Consider the following 16442-nt stretch of genomic DNA (forward strand, 5'->3'; position numbering starts at 1 on the left):
GTGTCGCTGCGGGGTTGTCACTGGTCCCTTCCAAGCCACAGCACTGCAGTGCTGCTCTTAGAAGATGGTGCAGGGCATTGCTGAGCCACAGTGCTGCAGTGCCGCTGCAAGGCTGTCACTGGGCCCTTTCAAGCCACAGCCCTGCAGTTCTGCTCTAAGAGGATGGTGCAGGGCATTGCTGAGCCACAGTTCTGCAGTGCCATTGCGAGGGTGTCACTGGGCCCTTCCTAGCCACAGTTTTACAGTGCTGCTCTAAGAGGATGGTGCAGTGCATTGCTGAGCCACAGTGCTGCAGTGTCGCTTTGAGGTTGTCACTGGGCCCTTCCAAGGCACAGCACTGCAGTGCTGCTCCAAGAAGATGGCGCAGGGCATTGCTGAGCCACAGTGCTACAGTGCCACTGCAATGCTGTCACTGGGCCCTATCAAGCCACAGCACTGCAGTTCTGCTCTAAGAGGATGGCGCAGGGCATTGCTGAGCCAAAGTGCTGCAGTGCCGATCTGAGGAGGCTGTCACTCGGCCCTTCCAAGCCACAACGCTGTAGTGCTGCTCTAAGAGGATGACGCAGGGGATTTCTGAGCCATAGTGCTGCAGTGCCGCTGTGAGGGTGTCACTGGGCCCTTCCAAGACACAGTGCTGCAGTGCTGCTCTAAGAGGATGGCACAGGGCACTGCTGAGCCACAGTGCTGCAGTGTCGCTGTAAGGCTGACACCCAGCCCTTCCAAGCCACAGTGCTGCAGTGCTGCTCTATGAGGATGGCACAGGGCATTGCTGAGCCACAGTGCTGCAGTGCCACTGTGAGGCTGTCACGGGGCCCTTCCGAACCACAGTGCTGCAGTGCTGCTCTACGAGGACAGCGCAGGGCATTGCTGAGTCACACTGCTGCAGTGCCGCCTGGAGGCTGTCACTGTGCCCTTCCAAGCCACAGTGCTGCAGTGCTGCTGCAAGGGTGCCACTGGGCCCTTCAAAGCCACAGCGCTGCAGTGCCGCTCTAAGAGGATGTGCAGGGAATTACTGAGCCACAGTCCTGCAGTGCAACTGCAAGGCTATCACTGGACCCTTCCAAGCCACAGCGTTGCAGTGCTGCTCAAAGAGGATGGGGATTGCCGAGCCACAGTGCCGCTGTGAGGAGGCTGTCACTGGGCCCTTTCAAGCCACAGCACTGCAGTGTTGTTCTAAGATGATTGTGCAGGGCGTTGCTGAGCCACAGTGCTGCAGTGCCCCTGCGAGGAGGCTGTCACCAGGCCCTTCCAAGCCACAGCACTGCAGTGTAGTTCTAAGAGGATGGTGCAGGGCATTGCTGAGCGAAAATGCTGAAGTGTTGCTGCGCAGAGGCTGTCATTGGGCCCTTTCAAGCAACAGCATTGCAGTTCTGCTCTAAGAGGATGGTGCAGGGCGTTGCTGAGCCACAGTGCTGCAGTGCAGCTGCGAGGCTGCCTCTGGACCCTTCCAAGCCACAGCGCTGCACTGCTGCTCTAAGAAGATGATGCAAAGCATTGGTGAGCCACAGTGCTGCAGTGCCGCTGCGAGGCTGTCACCTGGCCCTTCCAAGCCACAGCATTGCAGTGCTGCTCTAAGAGGATGGCGCAGGGCATTGCTGAGACACAGTGCTGCAGTGCTGCTGTGAAGCTGTCACTGGGCCCATCCAAGCCACAGTGCTGCAGTGCTGATTTAAGAGGATGGTGCAGGGCATTGCTGAGCCACAGTGCTACAGTGCTGTTGTGAGGCTGTCACTGGGCCCTTTCAAGCAACAGCATTGCAGTTCTGCTCTAAGAGGATGGTGCAGGGCATTGCTGAGCCACAGTGCTGCAGTGCAGCTGCGAGGCTGCCTCTGGACCCTTCCAAGCCACAGCGCTGCACTGCTGCTCTAAGAAGATGATGCAAAGCATTGGTGAGCCACAGTGCTGCAGTGCCGCTGCGAGGCTGTCACCTGGCCCTTCCAAGCCACAGCATTGCAGTGCTGCTCTAAGAGGATGGCGCAGGGCATTGCTTAGACACAGTGCTGCAGTGCTGCTGTTAAGCTGTCACTGGGCCCATCCAAGCCACAGTGCTGCAGTGCTGATTTAAGAGGATGGTGCAGGGAATTGCTGAGCCACAGTCCTGCAGTGCCGCTGCGAGGGTGTCACTGGGGCCTTCCAAGCCACAGTAGTGCAGCGCTGCTCTGCGAAGCAGGGACTGGCCCTTCTGGCCAACAGTGGCACAGGCTGCCCTAAGAGGTGGGTACCCGGTTCTGGTGAGACACAGTAGTGCTGTGCTGCATTGAAAGGCTGGAACCGGCCCTTCTGCGGCACAGTGAGGCTGTGCCCCTTCGTGTAGCTGGGTCCATGCCATGATGAGACACAGATTTCCAGTGCTGCTCAGGCCGGCTCCCCACCCGTTTTCTTTGGCAGTCTCCCTGTGAGCTGCATCACCATCCTCCTCAGAACAGATTGCCTACACCTTAACCAGTTGCAGGCGAGGATGCATCGCTGTTGGTAGGTACTTCAGTGGGCCTGAGCCAGTGCTGCAACTATCATGCCCAAAACCGACGGCCCAGAAGTGGACTGGATCCCAAAAACATGCTCAGGGGTGCTACTGTGCCACACAAGTAAAGTGGAGAGAGTCTCGAGTTCTTGGGTGTCTGGTTGTCTTGTACGTTAGCATTTCCTTTCATACCCCCATGTTGGGGTGCTGACGCAGTTACCGACGGATAGAACCCTACACCACTGAGAAGGGGGGTTGGCGAACAGAACAGATAAATATGTTGAAAAGTGAGACCTTAGGGTTTCAGGAGGGAAAAATTGCCCGGAAGTATGAATTCAATCAGCAAATACACAATATTAGGACACAAACATTTTTTACCAATTTTCCGACAGTTCACAACATTTCTCTCGTGAATATTCATTACAGACATCCATGTTTTCACCACGATCCTCACTGAAAAGTCTAGAGAAAGAAACGGAGGCATCCCCTGAAGGCAGAAGAAACCGCAGCAGTATTTATCAGACCTGTACTAAGGCTCAGAACCCGATAGTCGGAATATGATCGGGAGACAGGGTAGGTTTCGATGCGGCATCAGTTACTCAGAGGCAACAAAGATAATCAATATCAGCAATAACTCGCAGGGCCCCGGTCCCAAGGGCACCCAGTAACTATGACGAAGTGCAACCGAGACCAACGGGGCCTTTTACTGACCTCAATGTTTGACGCTGTAATTCACTCGGGTAAGTTACTATCGTCATGTCATGGAAAGGCTCAATTTTACAACCTTAACAACCAATCCATCAGAACTGACCGAAAGACTCTCCCAGCGGGAAATAATTTGCAAAACATTTGTTACACCACCTGCAGTCATGGACTGACCATTCCAACAGAATAGCCTTCCCTTAGACGGCCTTCCGCTTCAACTGCTCAGCCAGGGACAGCACTGTGGCCCTAATAATGCTAGGACACAAAGATCACGGACATAAAAAATAAGTAATCTCCATGTACGTTGTATTGTCTTTTCAAAAGCTTTGGACAAAGTGAATAGATCTCAGCTCTGGAAGAAGCTACTTGCATGGGGTCTAGACCCAGGTCTACTACAGCTCATTATAGAATTGCAGACGAACACCTGGATAAGACTCAAGTTGACCGTTGGAAAAGGAATGTCTCCAAAAATCTTCACTTACAAGGGCCTGAAATAAGGCAGCAGCTTGGCCCCTTCACTCTTCTGGCTATGCATACTGGATCTTTGTGATGCATTACAAAGTTGGCTGGCACTAAAGTTCTGTTCCTAACCTTGCCGATCTGGTCTACCACTCAGGCAGGTTTACAATGGCAAATGGATCCATGCCTACCGTTAATGTTGAAAACAATCTCCAAGTAACAAACCTAAGTTGATGTCTTTTGGTCAGCGGAGTCCAAAATTTACTTACAGCATCAATGTCGCCAAGATATAGCAGATGCAATATTATACATACCTTAGAGTCATGCTAGATAGAATCCTAAATTGAAATCTCCCTGTAGAGAAGCTGCGAAGCAGAACCTTAAGCACAATTTAAACAAAAAAAAGGATGGCAGCGTTATTTGTTGGAGGAATGACCGGCCCATTGCTAGAGGTAACAAAGATTGTCCCAGCCCTTTTGTATGTATCTCTAACCTGGAATCACAAAATAGAAATCTTTAAAAAATAAATTAAAATGCATTATGAGACTGTTAGACTTAAGGAACATAGGCCCTCATTCTGACCTTGGCGGGCGGCGGAGGCCGCCCGCCAAAGTCCCGCCGTCAGGTTACCGTTCCGCGGTCGAAAGACCGCGGCGGTAATTCTGACATTCCCGCTGGGCTGGCGGGCGACCGCCTTCAGGCCGCCCACCAGCCCAGCGGGAAAGAGGCTTCCACGATGAAGCCGGCTCGGAATCGAGCCGGCGGAGTGGAAGCTGTGCGACGGGTGCAGTTGCATTTAGGGGCCCTCTTACGGGGGCCCCTGCAGTGCCCATGCCAGTGGCATGGGCACTGCAGGGGCCCCCAGGGGCCCCGCGACCCCCCCTACCGCCATCTGGTTCCCGGCGGGCGGACCGCCGGGAACTGGATGGCGGTAGGGGGGGTCGGAATCCCCTCGGCGGCGCAGCTAGCTGCGCCGCCTTGGAGGATTCCAATGGGCGGCGGTACACTGGTGGGAGACCGCCAGTGTTGCCGGTCCGACCGCGGCTTTACCGCCGCGGTCGGAATGCCCATTGGAGCACCGCCGGCCTGTCGGCGGTGCTCCCGCGGTCCTCCAACCCGGCGGTCATGGACCGCCAGGGTTGGAATGACCACCATAATGTTGCCTCGTCGTCTAAAACTAGAGCTAGGCCTCACTCCTCTGGCCTCTGGTCCACATTAACCGAATTAACTATTTCATAGATTGTAAGCTGGTAGGGATCACCACACTAAAAGCATACTGTAGGATGCTGGTTCCCTATATGGTGCACTAAAATGAAATACACTGTGCAGAGAATCCAGTGGATCTCCCAAAGGTTTGCAGAGGCAGAAATAGATAGATATAATGCTCTATTTGTGGTAGTGGGGCAAGCAGTTAGACCTATTAAGAGTCGTGTTAAGCATTTGTTGTACTCACAGAGGCAATAAATGAGGTACACTCAAAGAATAAATACGAATAAATACGAGACCAGTTTAGAAAAATAACATTTGCTTTTATATATGCTTTGAACCAAAGAACTTCATTATAGGGTAAGCAGTTTTTAAATTAAAAATACTTTGCAGTTTCAAAAATTGACACTGCAATTTTCAGAGTCTTCAATGTTAACATATAGGAGGAAAACAAAAATCCTGTGTTGCAGGTAAGTACTTGACTTACAAATCCACTCTTCAAGGTCAACACCAAGCAAGGGTCAAATTAGTACCGAGTGCATCCACAGTGGCACGGGGCGGCCAGGTGCAGAGGTCAAATTCGGATTGGGTGCCCAATATTAACCAATGGAGACTGGGGTGACTGAAGATGAGCTGCTAATAGGTGAGTAAAAGCAGTGTCAGAGGTTGGTCTCCTGGGGTTGAGGTAAGCACCAGAGGGTCCACAAGGCAGCACCAAACTTACTCCCTCAGCAACACAGGAGCAGCCGTGTGCAGAGTGCCAACACAGCTTTGGGCGCCCAATGTTATCCAAAGGAGGAGATCGGTTTCAGAAACAGGCTGCAGGCTGCCATATCAAGGAAATACTGCTAGACAAGATGTGTTTTTGCAAAGCTTCGTCCACATAGAAGCCTACTAAGATGGCTTCTCTAAAGGTGGAAAAGTTGTCATGTCACCAAGCACTGAATGAGCTGAGGGGAGCAGGACAGGCCACAGGCATTTAAGTCAACCAACCCTCTGGCTTGAAGAGATTTTACAGCAAACTCCAAAGCTTGGGAAGAAGGATGAAAACTGTACCCTAAAAGATGTCATACAAAGAAGATAGCTAGAGCTCAGAGAGTATACACCTCACCCCGTGTTTCCACGCATCGCTGCCTTTTGCCCGAAGCATAAAGACTTTGAGGAACAGGAATTCTATGACTCTCGCAACTACAAGGAAGGCTAACCCACAATAAAGCACTTCTTCGTCACCTCATCAGGGTTAGTAAGCGATATATAAATCAAATTAGAATGCACCAATACATATGTGGCCAAGGCCCTGCTAGCTGTGTTTTTTATATTCTTAGAAACAAATCGGTGGAAAGTGGACCACCTGGCAACAAAGAGGTCCAAAGATCTCAATGTTTACTTTTTGCTACATGGAAATAGAGATAGAAACTGACAAAACCTCAGAAATAACAAATGAAACTAAACGTGCTACGACTTCGTTCTCGTGTAAGGTTGTATCAGGCTTGTTAGTGGATGAAGCTTGCAGTTTGACTATCCTGACTGAAGTAATGCCCACAAAGAAGGAATTTTTCCACAAGATGACTCAACTCACAAAATGCCGCAGGGAACGAAGGCTACGCACAACAGAAGCTGTAATCAGACTGTGATCCCGCTGGAGAGAATGAATTATTGGTTAATATGAATGCAGAAATCCTTCAAAATTACGCTTGCAAGATGCTGCATGAAAGATAAAGTTTACATGATTTGATTAAGATACCGTCATGTCTGCCAAGAGAGTGTTAAGGGGGCAGACTATCATAAACTGTAGTCAGATGGGGATTGATCACCATATCTGTAGCCCAACAGCATCCTATCAAACTCTTAGTTTAATTTTTGGTTATTCACTTTCTGGCAGTATAAATTCATATAGCGAAATACCCAACCTTGTATAAGTAACTTTTCAGACACTAAGGTCTCAAGGATGTTAATGGTAAAGGCAGGTGGCGGGGTAGAACTGGGTAAAGGTAGGGACGAACAGACCTGGTCATAACAAATTGGGGCTTTAAGAATCTCAGTGATCAATTCTTGTTTCGACAAATATTTGATGTTTAATTGTAAATGAGGTGCAAGTGGTGAAACATAGTAGGATTGCAAGACGTGGGGTGCTGAAAGGGACACACCCAGGGTCATAAAGAAAATGCTGAAAATAGTTCTTTGTTGTAAAGAGGAATTGAGAAGATTCAACTTTTCTTGTTTGAAGCAGCGTTTGAGCCCCGAACTGACGAGACGGTCCACTTCCACATCCTATTTTCCTATATGTCAGGGATTTTCAAACTTTCAATGAGATGAGCAGTTTTCCAATAGTAATGTTTGCTTAACAGTGTTGTAAACCTTCCACCAACATTGTAAAGATTGCTAAATTGGTTGGAACCTGGCCAGGCGACACTGTGGTCACCTTTTTATCACTTTTGGTTTTGCTACAGGAGTTCCCCACTAGCTTGGAAAGAATGAGAATAGGACACTCAAAGCATTTCAAATTTCAGTAAGGAATTTGTTTTTCCTATACCGTGCAAGTTCTGGGGAATTTTGATAACCCAGATACAGCAAGATTGTCTCAGGACCAACTTTCAGCTATTTTTCCGAGATCCTTGACTTGGTCTGGACTTCCACGGTACAAGTAGAGCATTTAACAGGGCTGAATGGGTATACCTTTTTTCCCACATCTCAAGGGCTTGAGTTAACCAGTCACCCAACAGACAGGTTAATGTATTGTTCAGCCTATTGTTTTTTTTTTTTTTATAAGTAAGTACTTAAATCTTACAGCAAATCAAAATATTACAGAGTTCAATAGGAATTATAATTACAGGGTTGTAAAAAAACAGTTAAGACCTTCTTAAAACACAAACTATTCCCAGCTGTAAAACAAAAGCTCCAGGCATGAGAGAACTTAAAAAGACACTGACTGGTGGGAGGGGTTATTATGTTGAGGTCACCCCAAATCTAGTGCAGGGACCAAGAGATGCCATAGACAGACAGAGCATGTTGTGTTGAACAATTTGATGGTGGTCCCACTGTCCTAGGACCACCATGCGGTGAGGTATGGGCAAAAATGTTTTGAAAAAGAAATGCCCTGCAAAGCACTATGGGGTGGGTTTCCCGTGTGTAGTGAATGTTGTAGTATTGGCTCTCCTGCCGTGCTGGGAGAGCTGCTTTGAGTATTTCTGTTTTAAATACTCTGGTTTGTATATTTTTCAACTGCTAAACTTGTAGGTTAAGTGGTACTCATGTAAAGCGCTCCTCAGATCGAGGTCCCGCTATATGAAACATCACGTAGTCATGTAAAGCATTCCCCCGATCGAGTTTGAGTTATATGAAACTTCAGCACTCCTCTGATTGAGATTGCTCTCGATGAACCTCCCTCCAGCTTGCAGCCTTTGTGCGCAGACACCACAAAGAAACAGAGGCATTCCCAAAACAAGGAAGAAACAACATGCAGCCATGCAGCACGAAACAGTGAGGCATAAGAGAAAAGTAGTGTGCCCACACTAAAGTATCTGGCCGTCATGCATAATCCATGTAACAGGGTCAGTCTGCAAGGCGTAACAAAGCAGCCTCAAGGCAGGACAAATGTAAAGCATTTACCGATGAAATCAAGGGAATTTTGAAAGGCAGGCATAGGAGTTAAGTGATGGGGGTGATATGGTTGTGGTTAAAGCCCACAGAGTAGATTACAACATGTCAAACAGCAGCGCTTGCGCACTGCTAAGCTCGACCTAAAATAAATCTCAGAATGGAGAACCCAATGCAAGTAGCTAGCTAAAAAGATTATGAACGGAAGAAATACCATAAAGGAACCTGCAGACCTTTTAAAAGCTGCCATCTTTTTGAAAACAATAGACTGTGTACCTTTCTCTCACATCTCTTCATTAATCACCCTGCTAAGTGTGGCATCTCATAACATGATAACTGCACCTCAGTGGTCATCAAGCATGACATGGAAACATTTCCCATATAAGATCAAAAACAAAGACAACATCTTTCTACCTGTGCAATCTACACAGTGCAGCATGGTGTGATGTAGGCTGCTATTGGAATACAATACAAAGGCCCCAATTATGAGTGGGTCGGTGTTTTCCAACCCCTGTATTTGCAGGGTTTGGAATTCTGAGTGGTAATTACTACACCTAGTAATAAACGTGTGTGTTAAATGCCCCATTCTTTGTTAAATTTCGATAGGTCAAACCTTCTGGAATTTAACAGGGGAAAACAGTACCGTAATTACTGTAACATGCAGATTTAGGTGCTTAAGCACCAGCATCTGTACGTCAATCCCCAAAAACCCAGAATAAGTGCTGATTATTGCTCTCAAATTCCAAACCCACAATGTCGATATTAGTGGGTACCATAAATACCACCTCACCTCTGACAAGCTCTGAACCAAGGCCAGTATATTTAAGGCACATGCTGCAAACTGGCAGGTTTTCTTTACCACTATCACACAGAACAGCTAGCGTTCATGTGGGCTGCCACACAATACCTCTATACAAATCGTCACATGTACAACCAGTGGGAGTTTCTTATTGAGGGTGAGGGAGCACCTCCCCCCCCAATCTGGTGCAAGCCATGCAGGCAAAAATAAAATGGCAATGAGAAGATATCATTGCCAATTATTTTTTACTGATGTGTGCAGTGCATACTGCAGCAGTCCTGAGCCCAGAGACATGCTGGACGTGTCTTATGCTGTTGATTGGCAGCAGAAGACAGAAGCAGGGCTGACTGGATGCTCCAAAGTGCGCATGTCACTTTGGCCGGCTGTTTTGCGCCAGCCAAAGTGACATGCACACCTTGAAGCTCTCCACTCCGCTGTCTTAAGACAAATGGGTGGAGACCAAGCACAGGCATCCAGGGTCTAAAGGAGCATCCAGCCAGCCTGCTCCATCCAACCCAGGCGCTTCTCTCATGCTGCTTAACAGCACGAGAACAGTGTCCTGATTGGTTATGGGAGCTCTTCCTCTATTGGATAGCAGAAGAACACCGAGGAGGACGTGCAGCCTGTGGGTAAGTGTTGTTTTATTTTATTTCAAATGTGTAATGCATCTAAGTGTGCAAAGCATATATGTGTAGTGGTTGTGTTTATTTTGTAGTTAGTGTTTATTTGGGCTTTTGGAGGGAGGGGGTATTTTATTCTGGGCTTTTTACAGAGGGCGGTTTCCTTTGGGGTTTTGGAGAGAGGGTTTCTTTTAGGTGGGGGGGACAGAGGTGGGGCACTTCACTCGGCCCACCGCTTTCAAAGGGTACCAGCCGCCCCTGTGTACCACATGAGTAACGAGACTGAGAGATGTCATAGCAATAGAAGTGGTGAATCTGATCTATGAAAGCGATGTTCTGACTTACACGTACGAGTTGAACAAGTGCACAATCGTGAACATTAGTGAAATAAGAGTGCCTAATTTACTCACGTGCGCAACGTAATCACTCTTAAGGTTTCTCTTAAATGTCGCTCACAGGCATCCCCAGAGTTCCGTGCAAAATTGGTGCACACCCATTTGTGTGTTATGTTTTAGGTGTCAAAGAAGATTTGAACATGCATCTCCCAGACTTATCTGCACGCATGTTTGAGTACATTCGGAGATTCGAGATATTACAAGATAGACCGGGCAGGATCAAATGGAGGCAGAACAGTGGTAAGAAAAAACCTAAATAAACCTTTATGCGGGCAGGTATCTGGACAATTTCAGAGACAGAGAATCCAGTGACAAGAGACAGGCATAACAAAGCCTAGATACAAGACAGGCCAGAGACCAGAAACAGAGAGGTCACCGTCAAGAGACAGCGAAAGCAGTAATGTGAGACAGACGAGGTAGTATCAAGAGACAGGGAAGACTGAATCACGAGACAGCCGGACAGTATCAGGATACAGGCAGGCAGTGTCAAGAGACAGCGCGGTATCAAGCCACAGGGAGAGTGGCTTCGACAGAAAGGACAGAATCATGAGACAGACAGGAACCTATCAAATAATCGATAAGATACTGACAAGAGACATTAGTGGAAAGTGAGCAACGGGGCACCGAGATTAGACAGGCACGACAGAGACAGAGAGATTGAGCGGCTAGTGGGAAAAGGCAGTGGAGACCGGGGTTCGGAGAAAGTTGCAGCAGGAGACAGGCATGACAACGACCATAGAAAGAGACAGCAGTGAAAAGAGACAATGAGAGAAGTTACAAGAGAGAGCTTTGCTCACGAGAAGGGTATGCTAATTTCCGGTGCAACAAACAATGGCCGAAGAGTAATAAAAACGTGTGGCGCAGAATGTGGGAGGGGTCAGTGGGGGTGGAGTCAAGGTTATTATTAAAAAGAACAACGTATTCTGTCAATATTTATTGGTCGTTCACCTTCGGGTAACTGCTTGCAGAACAAGACACACTTTAAATCAAAAGTAAATACACGTTAACGGAACAAGCGGGAGATGCATTCTTTTACATTTGAAAGCTCTATTGGTTAATGTGGTCACTGCAGATGTACGCGTGTGTAACCAAAGAGCCACAAAATGGATTCTGGTTTGTGCACGGGGAGGGAGGTGACTTTGTTGTGTTTTTATGCTATGAGGAGGAGAGTTTGTTGTGCTTTAATGCTATGAGAGCCCAGTCTGTGACAGGAAGCACTATGCATATTTAAGTCATTGTTTTAAAGTTGCATTACACACAGTATAAGACAGGCTGTCACAAAATTTGCAAAATTTGAGATTAAAAAAAAGTGCTTTCAAAATATAAGTTTTAGTAATACACAATTATACTGTACCTAGTGCATTTTTTTTATAAAAGTCTACTAAAAGTACACACCATGGATGTCATTTAAGGGTCAGAACTGTGATCTCTGGCTTGCACCTTGCGACCTTGACCTCAGAAGTGGCAAAATCAGTGCCAGGAACACAGTGGTATCTCACCCTTTTGGGTTTTATTGGGGTACCACTATCCTCCTTATCTAACTACTTTTGATTACACTAATCATGAATAATATATTTACGATTGGCGGTAATAACAATTGGGTAGAGCTGGCTGGCCTGGGACTTTTCCTGCCAACTGAGACTAGTAAATATTTTTATACATATGTTGTGTGCCTGCATATGGGTCAAAGTGTATTTATATACGAGAGATCATATGTACCAGTGTGTTTATGTGTAAGCATGTGTGTATAAGTGAAAGTGAGTATCAGTAAAGGGTAGTGAGTTGATGATGTGCGAGACTGAGTGTCAGTAGTGAGTATGAGTGTGTCAGAGTGATTAAGAGATAGTGATAGCGACGGCAAGTGAGTGAATGATTGTAAAGGAGTATTAGAATCACTATGACTGAGAAAGAGTAAGGGTGACAAGGAGTGACTGAGAAAAAAGATTTACGTGGAAAAGTGGGTGCAGGTGATTGACAAAGTAGGACTGTATCAGAGTAAGAGTGAGTGACAATGAATGAGTGCAAGTTAGTGAAACTGGATAAGTGAGAGTGAGTGACAATGAGTGTGAGTGAGTGAATGTAAGTGAGCATGAATGTGGACGTGGTTTTATGCTTGTGAGTTTAACGTTTGCTTTGGCATGCTAAAGGTAATTCTTCTCTTAGGAGGTAAACATGGCAAATGCTGAAGGCAATCCTTAGCATGACAGGCACCTGTGGCAAACCACTGGCAGACTGGAGGTAATGCTTAGCATAAAGTTAGAATACTGGTACTGGCATACTACACGTAATTAATAACAGAAGCAGTTCTTGGGCTAATGGTAAAATAGTGGTACTGGCACACTAGAAAAGTATTGGCATATAAGGCACCCATGGAAAAATGCTAGAGATGGCATACTTAAGGGAAATTTTGGAAAGGGGCTCCTGTGGCAAGGTGCTGTTAGTAGCACATTGGAGGTAATTATTGTCATGAGAGAGATCAATGGTGGCATATCTGAGGTGGGCAACCATGACAAAATACTGGCTCTGGCAAAATGGAGGTCATTTTGGCATACAGGGGCACCCACTGAACACTTTGGAAAAAGGTAGTAAACTGCTGGTGAGTGGCATGTTTCAGTGGCTTGGAATACCATAAAATGACTTGAATATCTGAGGTGTGTCCTTTCACACCCTATGACTTTTGAAGAAATATATGTGAAAGTTGTGCTTTAAAATGCACTATTTGAGCCCTTTTTTCCTCTGAGGCAGGACCCCTGCACCCCCTTAGAAGAGGTGTGGCTCACTTGCTTCATATTACGCCCCAGAACTTTCAAAGATTATGTCAGCACCCTGATATATGTGATATCTAAAACAGATGTATTGTGTTTTTGTATTAGTCATGCGGTTATCATTGAACTTCAGAGATGCCACTTATTGTCATGTCACCAGGGTTATGGTCACGTAATATGACCTTCTGGTAAAATTTTATGGTCAAATGCCATATGCTGCCACTACCAGTGATGTCATTAAGGTCATAGGGTGTGTTTTGCCACTTCCACTACCTCTGGCATTTTGGTGAATCGACTCCATGGTACACATTCCACTTCTCAGCTGCTAACACGGTTACAATAACTCTCAAAAATAATAAATTCAGGGGCGGCTCCTTCACTATGGCGAAGGATCGTTGCCCCACTGGCTGAGCCAGAAGCAGAAAAATAAAACGATAGTTTACAATTGTTTTATTTTTCTGTTTCTGGCTCAGCCAGCAGCATATGAAGAGAGGGGCGGGCCTGGGCCACAGGAGGGGAGAGTGCACCCAAGTGCGCAGTTGTGTTTGACTGGCTGTCTGAGGCTGGCCAAACACACATGCACACTTAGGTCTCTCCAGCCAGGCTGTGCTAAACAGCCAGGGCAGGAGAAACTGTACAGACCCCAGGGCTGTGTCTGAGCGGCAATCACTGCCGCTCAGACCAATTCTGGCGCTGCGTTCATGCTAGGTTTTGCATGAAAGCAGCACCAGGATTGGGGGGGACCCTGTGCTGGTGTCCCAGCAGTGAATGTTGGGACACCGGGAGAAGAGGAGTGCGAGGCGGCAGGGACGGAGGCAAGGTAAGTGCTTTTTATTTTTACCTAGTCTCTGCCCGCCCCCTTGCATTATGCGGTGGCCACCACTGAATAAGTTGAAGAAAACCAATAGTGGTTTCCAAGCAGTCTTTGGATTACTAGATTAACCCGTTGTACACTTTTACATTTCTTTTTACGGCAGCAGCCGTCCTTGCAAGAAGCCTTGTTTCCAGGGGCATAGCTTTGGGGTGTGTTGGGGTGGGGAATTGGGGGTGTATGGAATACCATAACCCCCTAAGCAATGTATTTTGTGATAAATAGTTTGGTACAGGTGCTTTCAGTCAGGTATGGTGTGGAGTCTGATCAATTTCTCCAGGAATTTTTACACATAAAGAGACACACACACTCTCCCTCTCTCTGTTTGGCAAGAATTCGAAATGCTCGCTATTTTACAAAATAATGCACTTTCTCTCAATTAGTACCCCTGGCAATCTGCATTTCTCTCCTTTTCTGCTGCTCCTTACGCCACTCTTGTTCGCCTGTTTGTCATATACTGCATTTTAACATTATGTGCCAGTCTGAATGTTGGGAAAGTTGAAGCTCAACCGCCCCTTCCCCCTGCCCTCCCAAGTCTTAATGACCAAGCTACACCCCTGTTTGTTTCTTGTTTAGGTGTCAGTCCCTCCCTCAGCTTTACAGCACAAGAGACTCCCTCCTTTCCATTTCAGCTGGGGCCCCCCCCATCCCAGACCGTTCTCTTGTAACAAAAATTAAGGGAACTGTTTCTGTTAAAACATGAGGGAACGGTTTTCGATGAATTAAAAACGTATAGACACGTCGTGCCCCACAGATCCCGCCCACTTCGACCTGTGGGGGCATGACTGAGCAATTCCGAGATTTACTTGTTGCACCCGCAGGCGGAGGGCAGGCACCGAGGCACTCCTCGCTGGTGCCAACCGGCAGAACAGGAACTAGAAACCGCAGGCAGACTTTCACCTCTGTACCAAGTCCGCAGTCCACAAGCGGAAACAACCAACGAGCCGCACAGATGCGGTGGGCGCTGTGGTCGGAACCAAGGACCACTGGCAGAGCTGTGCGACCACCGACGTACCCGCATAACAAGACTGCTGCATGCTAGGGCTGGCAGAGCTGTGGGTGGCCACAGTACAGGGGTTACAGGTCGGGACTAGGTGCACGGGCAGAGGCGTGTGGGGTCCCTGTGCTGTAATAAAAGGGCTGCTGTGGGAGAGGCCAGAAGTGCATGTCCGGAATGTTGTGCCGGTCCCTGCATTGGAAAGCAGACTTGATGTGTGGGCCATTATCGGGGAACACAGAGCTGTGTGTAGTATCAGTGTGTGCAGGGCACTGTCTGCTGCGCGTCAGAAGTGAGAAGCAGCGGCAGAGCTGTGTGTGGCACACAGTACTGGAGGAGCGGGATACCGCCGGCCTCGGATGAGGAGCACCGGCAGAGCCGTGGGTACCTATCAGCACTGGAATGAATGGTAGGTTGTAGTACCTCAGGACTGAACTCTACGCCAAGGCTCTCTGCTGCTTCTAGTACTGATCATCAGGCACGTCACCACCGAGGGGCACATGCAGAGCCCCATCCTTCCCCAGCCCCGGAACGCCCAGTCTTCTGGCCCTTACCTTCTGGGCCTGCTGTACCAGCTGCCTGATGACGGCCTTTATGTGGGGGGCGTTCTCCTTGGGTGGGTGGGTGTACACCAGGAACCGGTTGAGACCACGGTAGGCTCCGCTCTGGGGCCAGCCCAGGTCCAGCGGCGGGATCTCAGTGTCCGACTTGTTGGGCCAGTAGGCCAGTGAGTCCGCTCGGGGCACCTTGCTGGCCGCCCCGTCGCCGGTGGGGGCCTCGGCCTCGACGTACTGCGTCCACGCGGCACGGAGCTGGCGAAGCTCATGGCTCGATAGGAAGTTGACCGACTTGTTTGTCTTCAGCAGCTCCTGATAACCTGGGGGGCCCCGGGCCACTAGCGCCTCGAGGGCGGCACGTTGCTCCTCGCTGTAGTAGAATTCAGCTTTGACGTCGGTGAGGCGCTCGTAGACGTGGCTGTCGTCGAGGCACTCCAGCTGGGACAATGCCATGGCGTGAAGGAAGTCGCCTCTGCCCCCGACGGCTGCACCTCCAGACTGAGGCAGGTGTAAAGTAACTCCACGGCTCCTGCTGTCAGCTGTAGTCACGCCTCCTCCCGTGAACACTCCCGTGGGCACGCCTCCTCTTCCGACCCACCCGTGAGCGCACCCAAACACCACTGGGGCCCATCTCCTCCGAAAACAGCTGGGTGTCAAAGTCCACGGCCACGTGCCGTTCTCCATGCATCCTTCTGGAAAAGCTCCCAGTTACAATGGCCGGCCGGCAGGGCTTTAAGTGGGCCGGGTCCTGCACAGCACCTGCAGTTCTAAAAAAGCAGGTGCTGAAACGGGTCCATATGGGCTCTCCATTTTTTACCTTAGCCTCAGGGTGAAAAAAAAATCTTAACTCTGCAGCAGTACCATCCTTCATTGCCTTTGATGTAACTTCAAAAAGACTCCCTATAGTTCTTTCACAGTCTTATCAGTTTAGAACAGAGGCAATCAAAATATTTTATACAAAGAAGCCATTGCTGTTGCCTATTTATCTCAAGCAACTAACAACAGTTGGC

The 16442-nt window shown here is 48.3% G+C and overlaps 1 protein-coding gene across 1 annotated transcript in view; it reads right to left on the bottom strand.

The window, feature by feature from the left end:
• FAM83F (family with sequence similarity 83 member F) overlaps positions 1–15946 on the bottom strand; it is a 109335-nt gene extending 93389 nt beyond the window's left edge. Inside the window, exon 1 of the mRNA XM_069231285.1 lies at positions 15430–15946. Coding sequence (XP_069087386.1) covers positions 15430–15885 — 456 coding nt within the window. The 5' untranslated portion in view covers positions 15886–15946. The remainder of the gene's footprint in view (positions 1–15429) is intronic.
• Positions 15947–16442: the final 496 nt, after the last annotated feature.

Source organism: Pleurodeles waltl, chromosome 4_2, assembly GCF_031143425.1.
Source record: "Pleurodeles waltl isolate 20211129_DDA chromosome 4_2, aPleWal1.hap1.20221129, whole genome shotgun sequence".
Lineage (NCBI taxonomy): Eukaryota > Metazoa > Chordata > Amphibia > Caudata > Salamandridae > Pleurodeles > Pleurodeles waltl.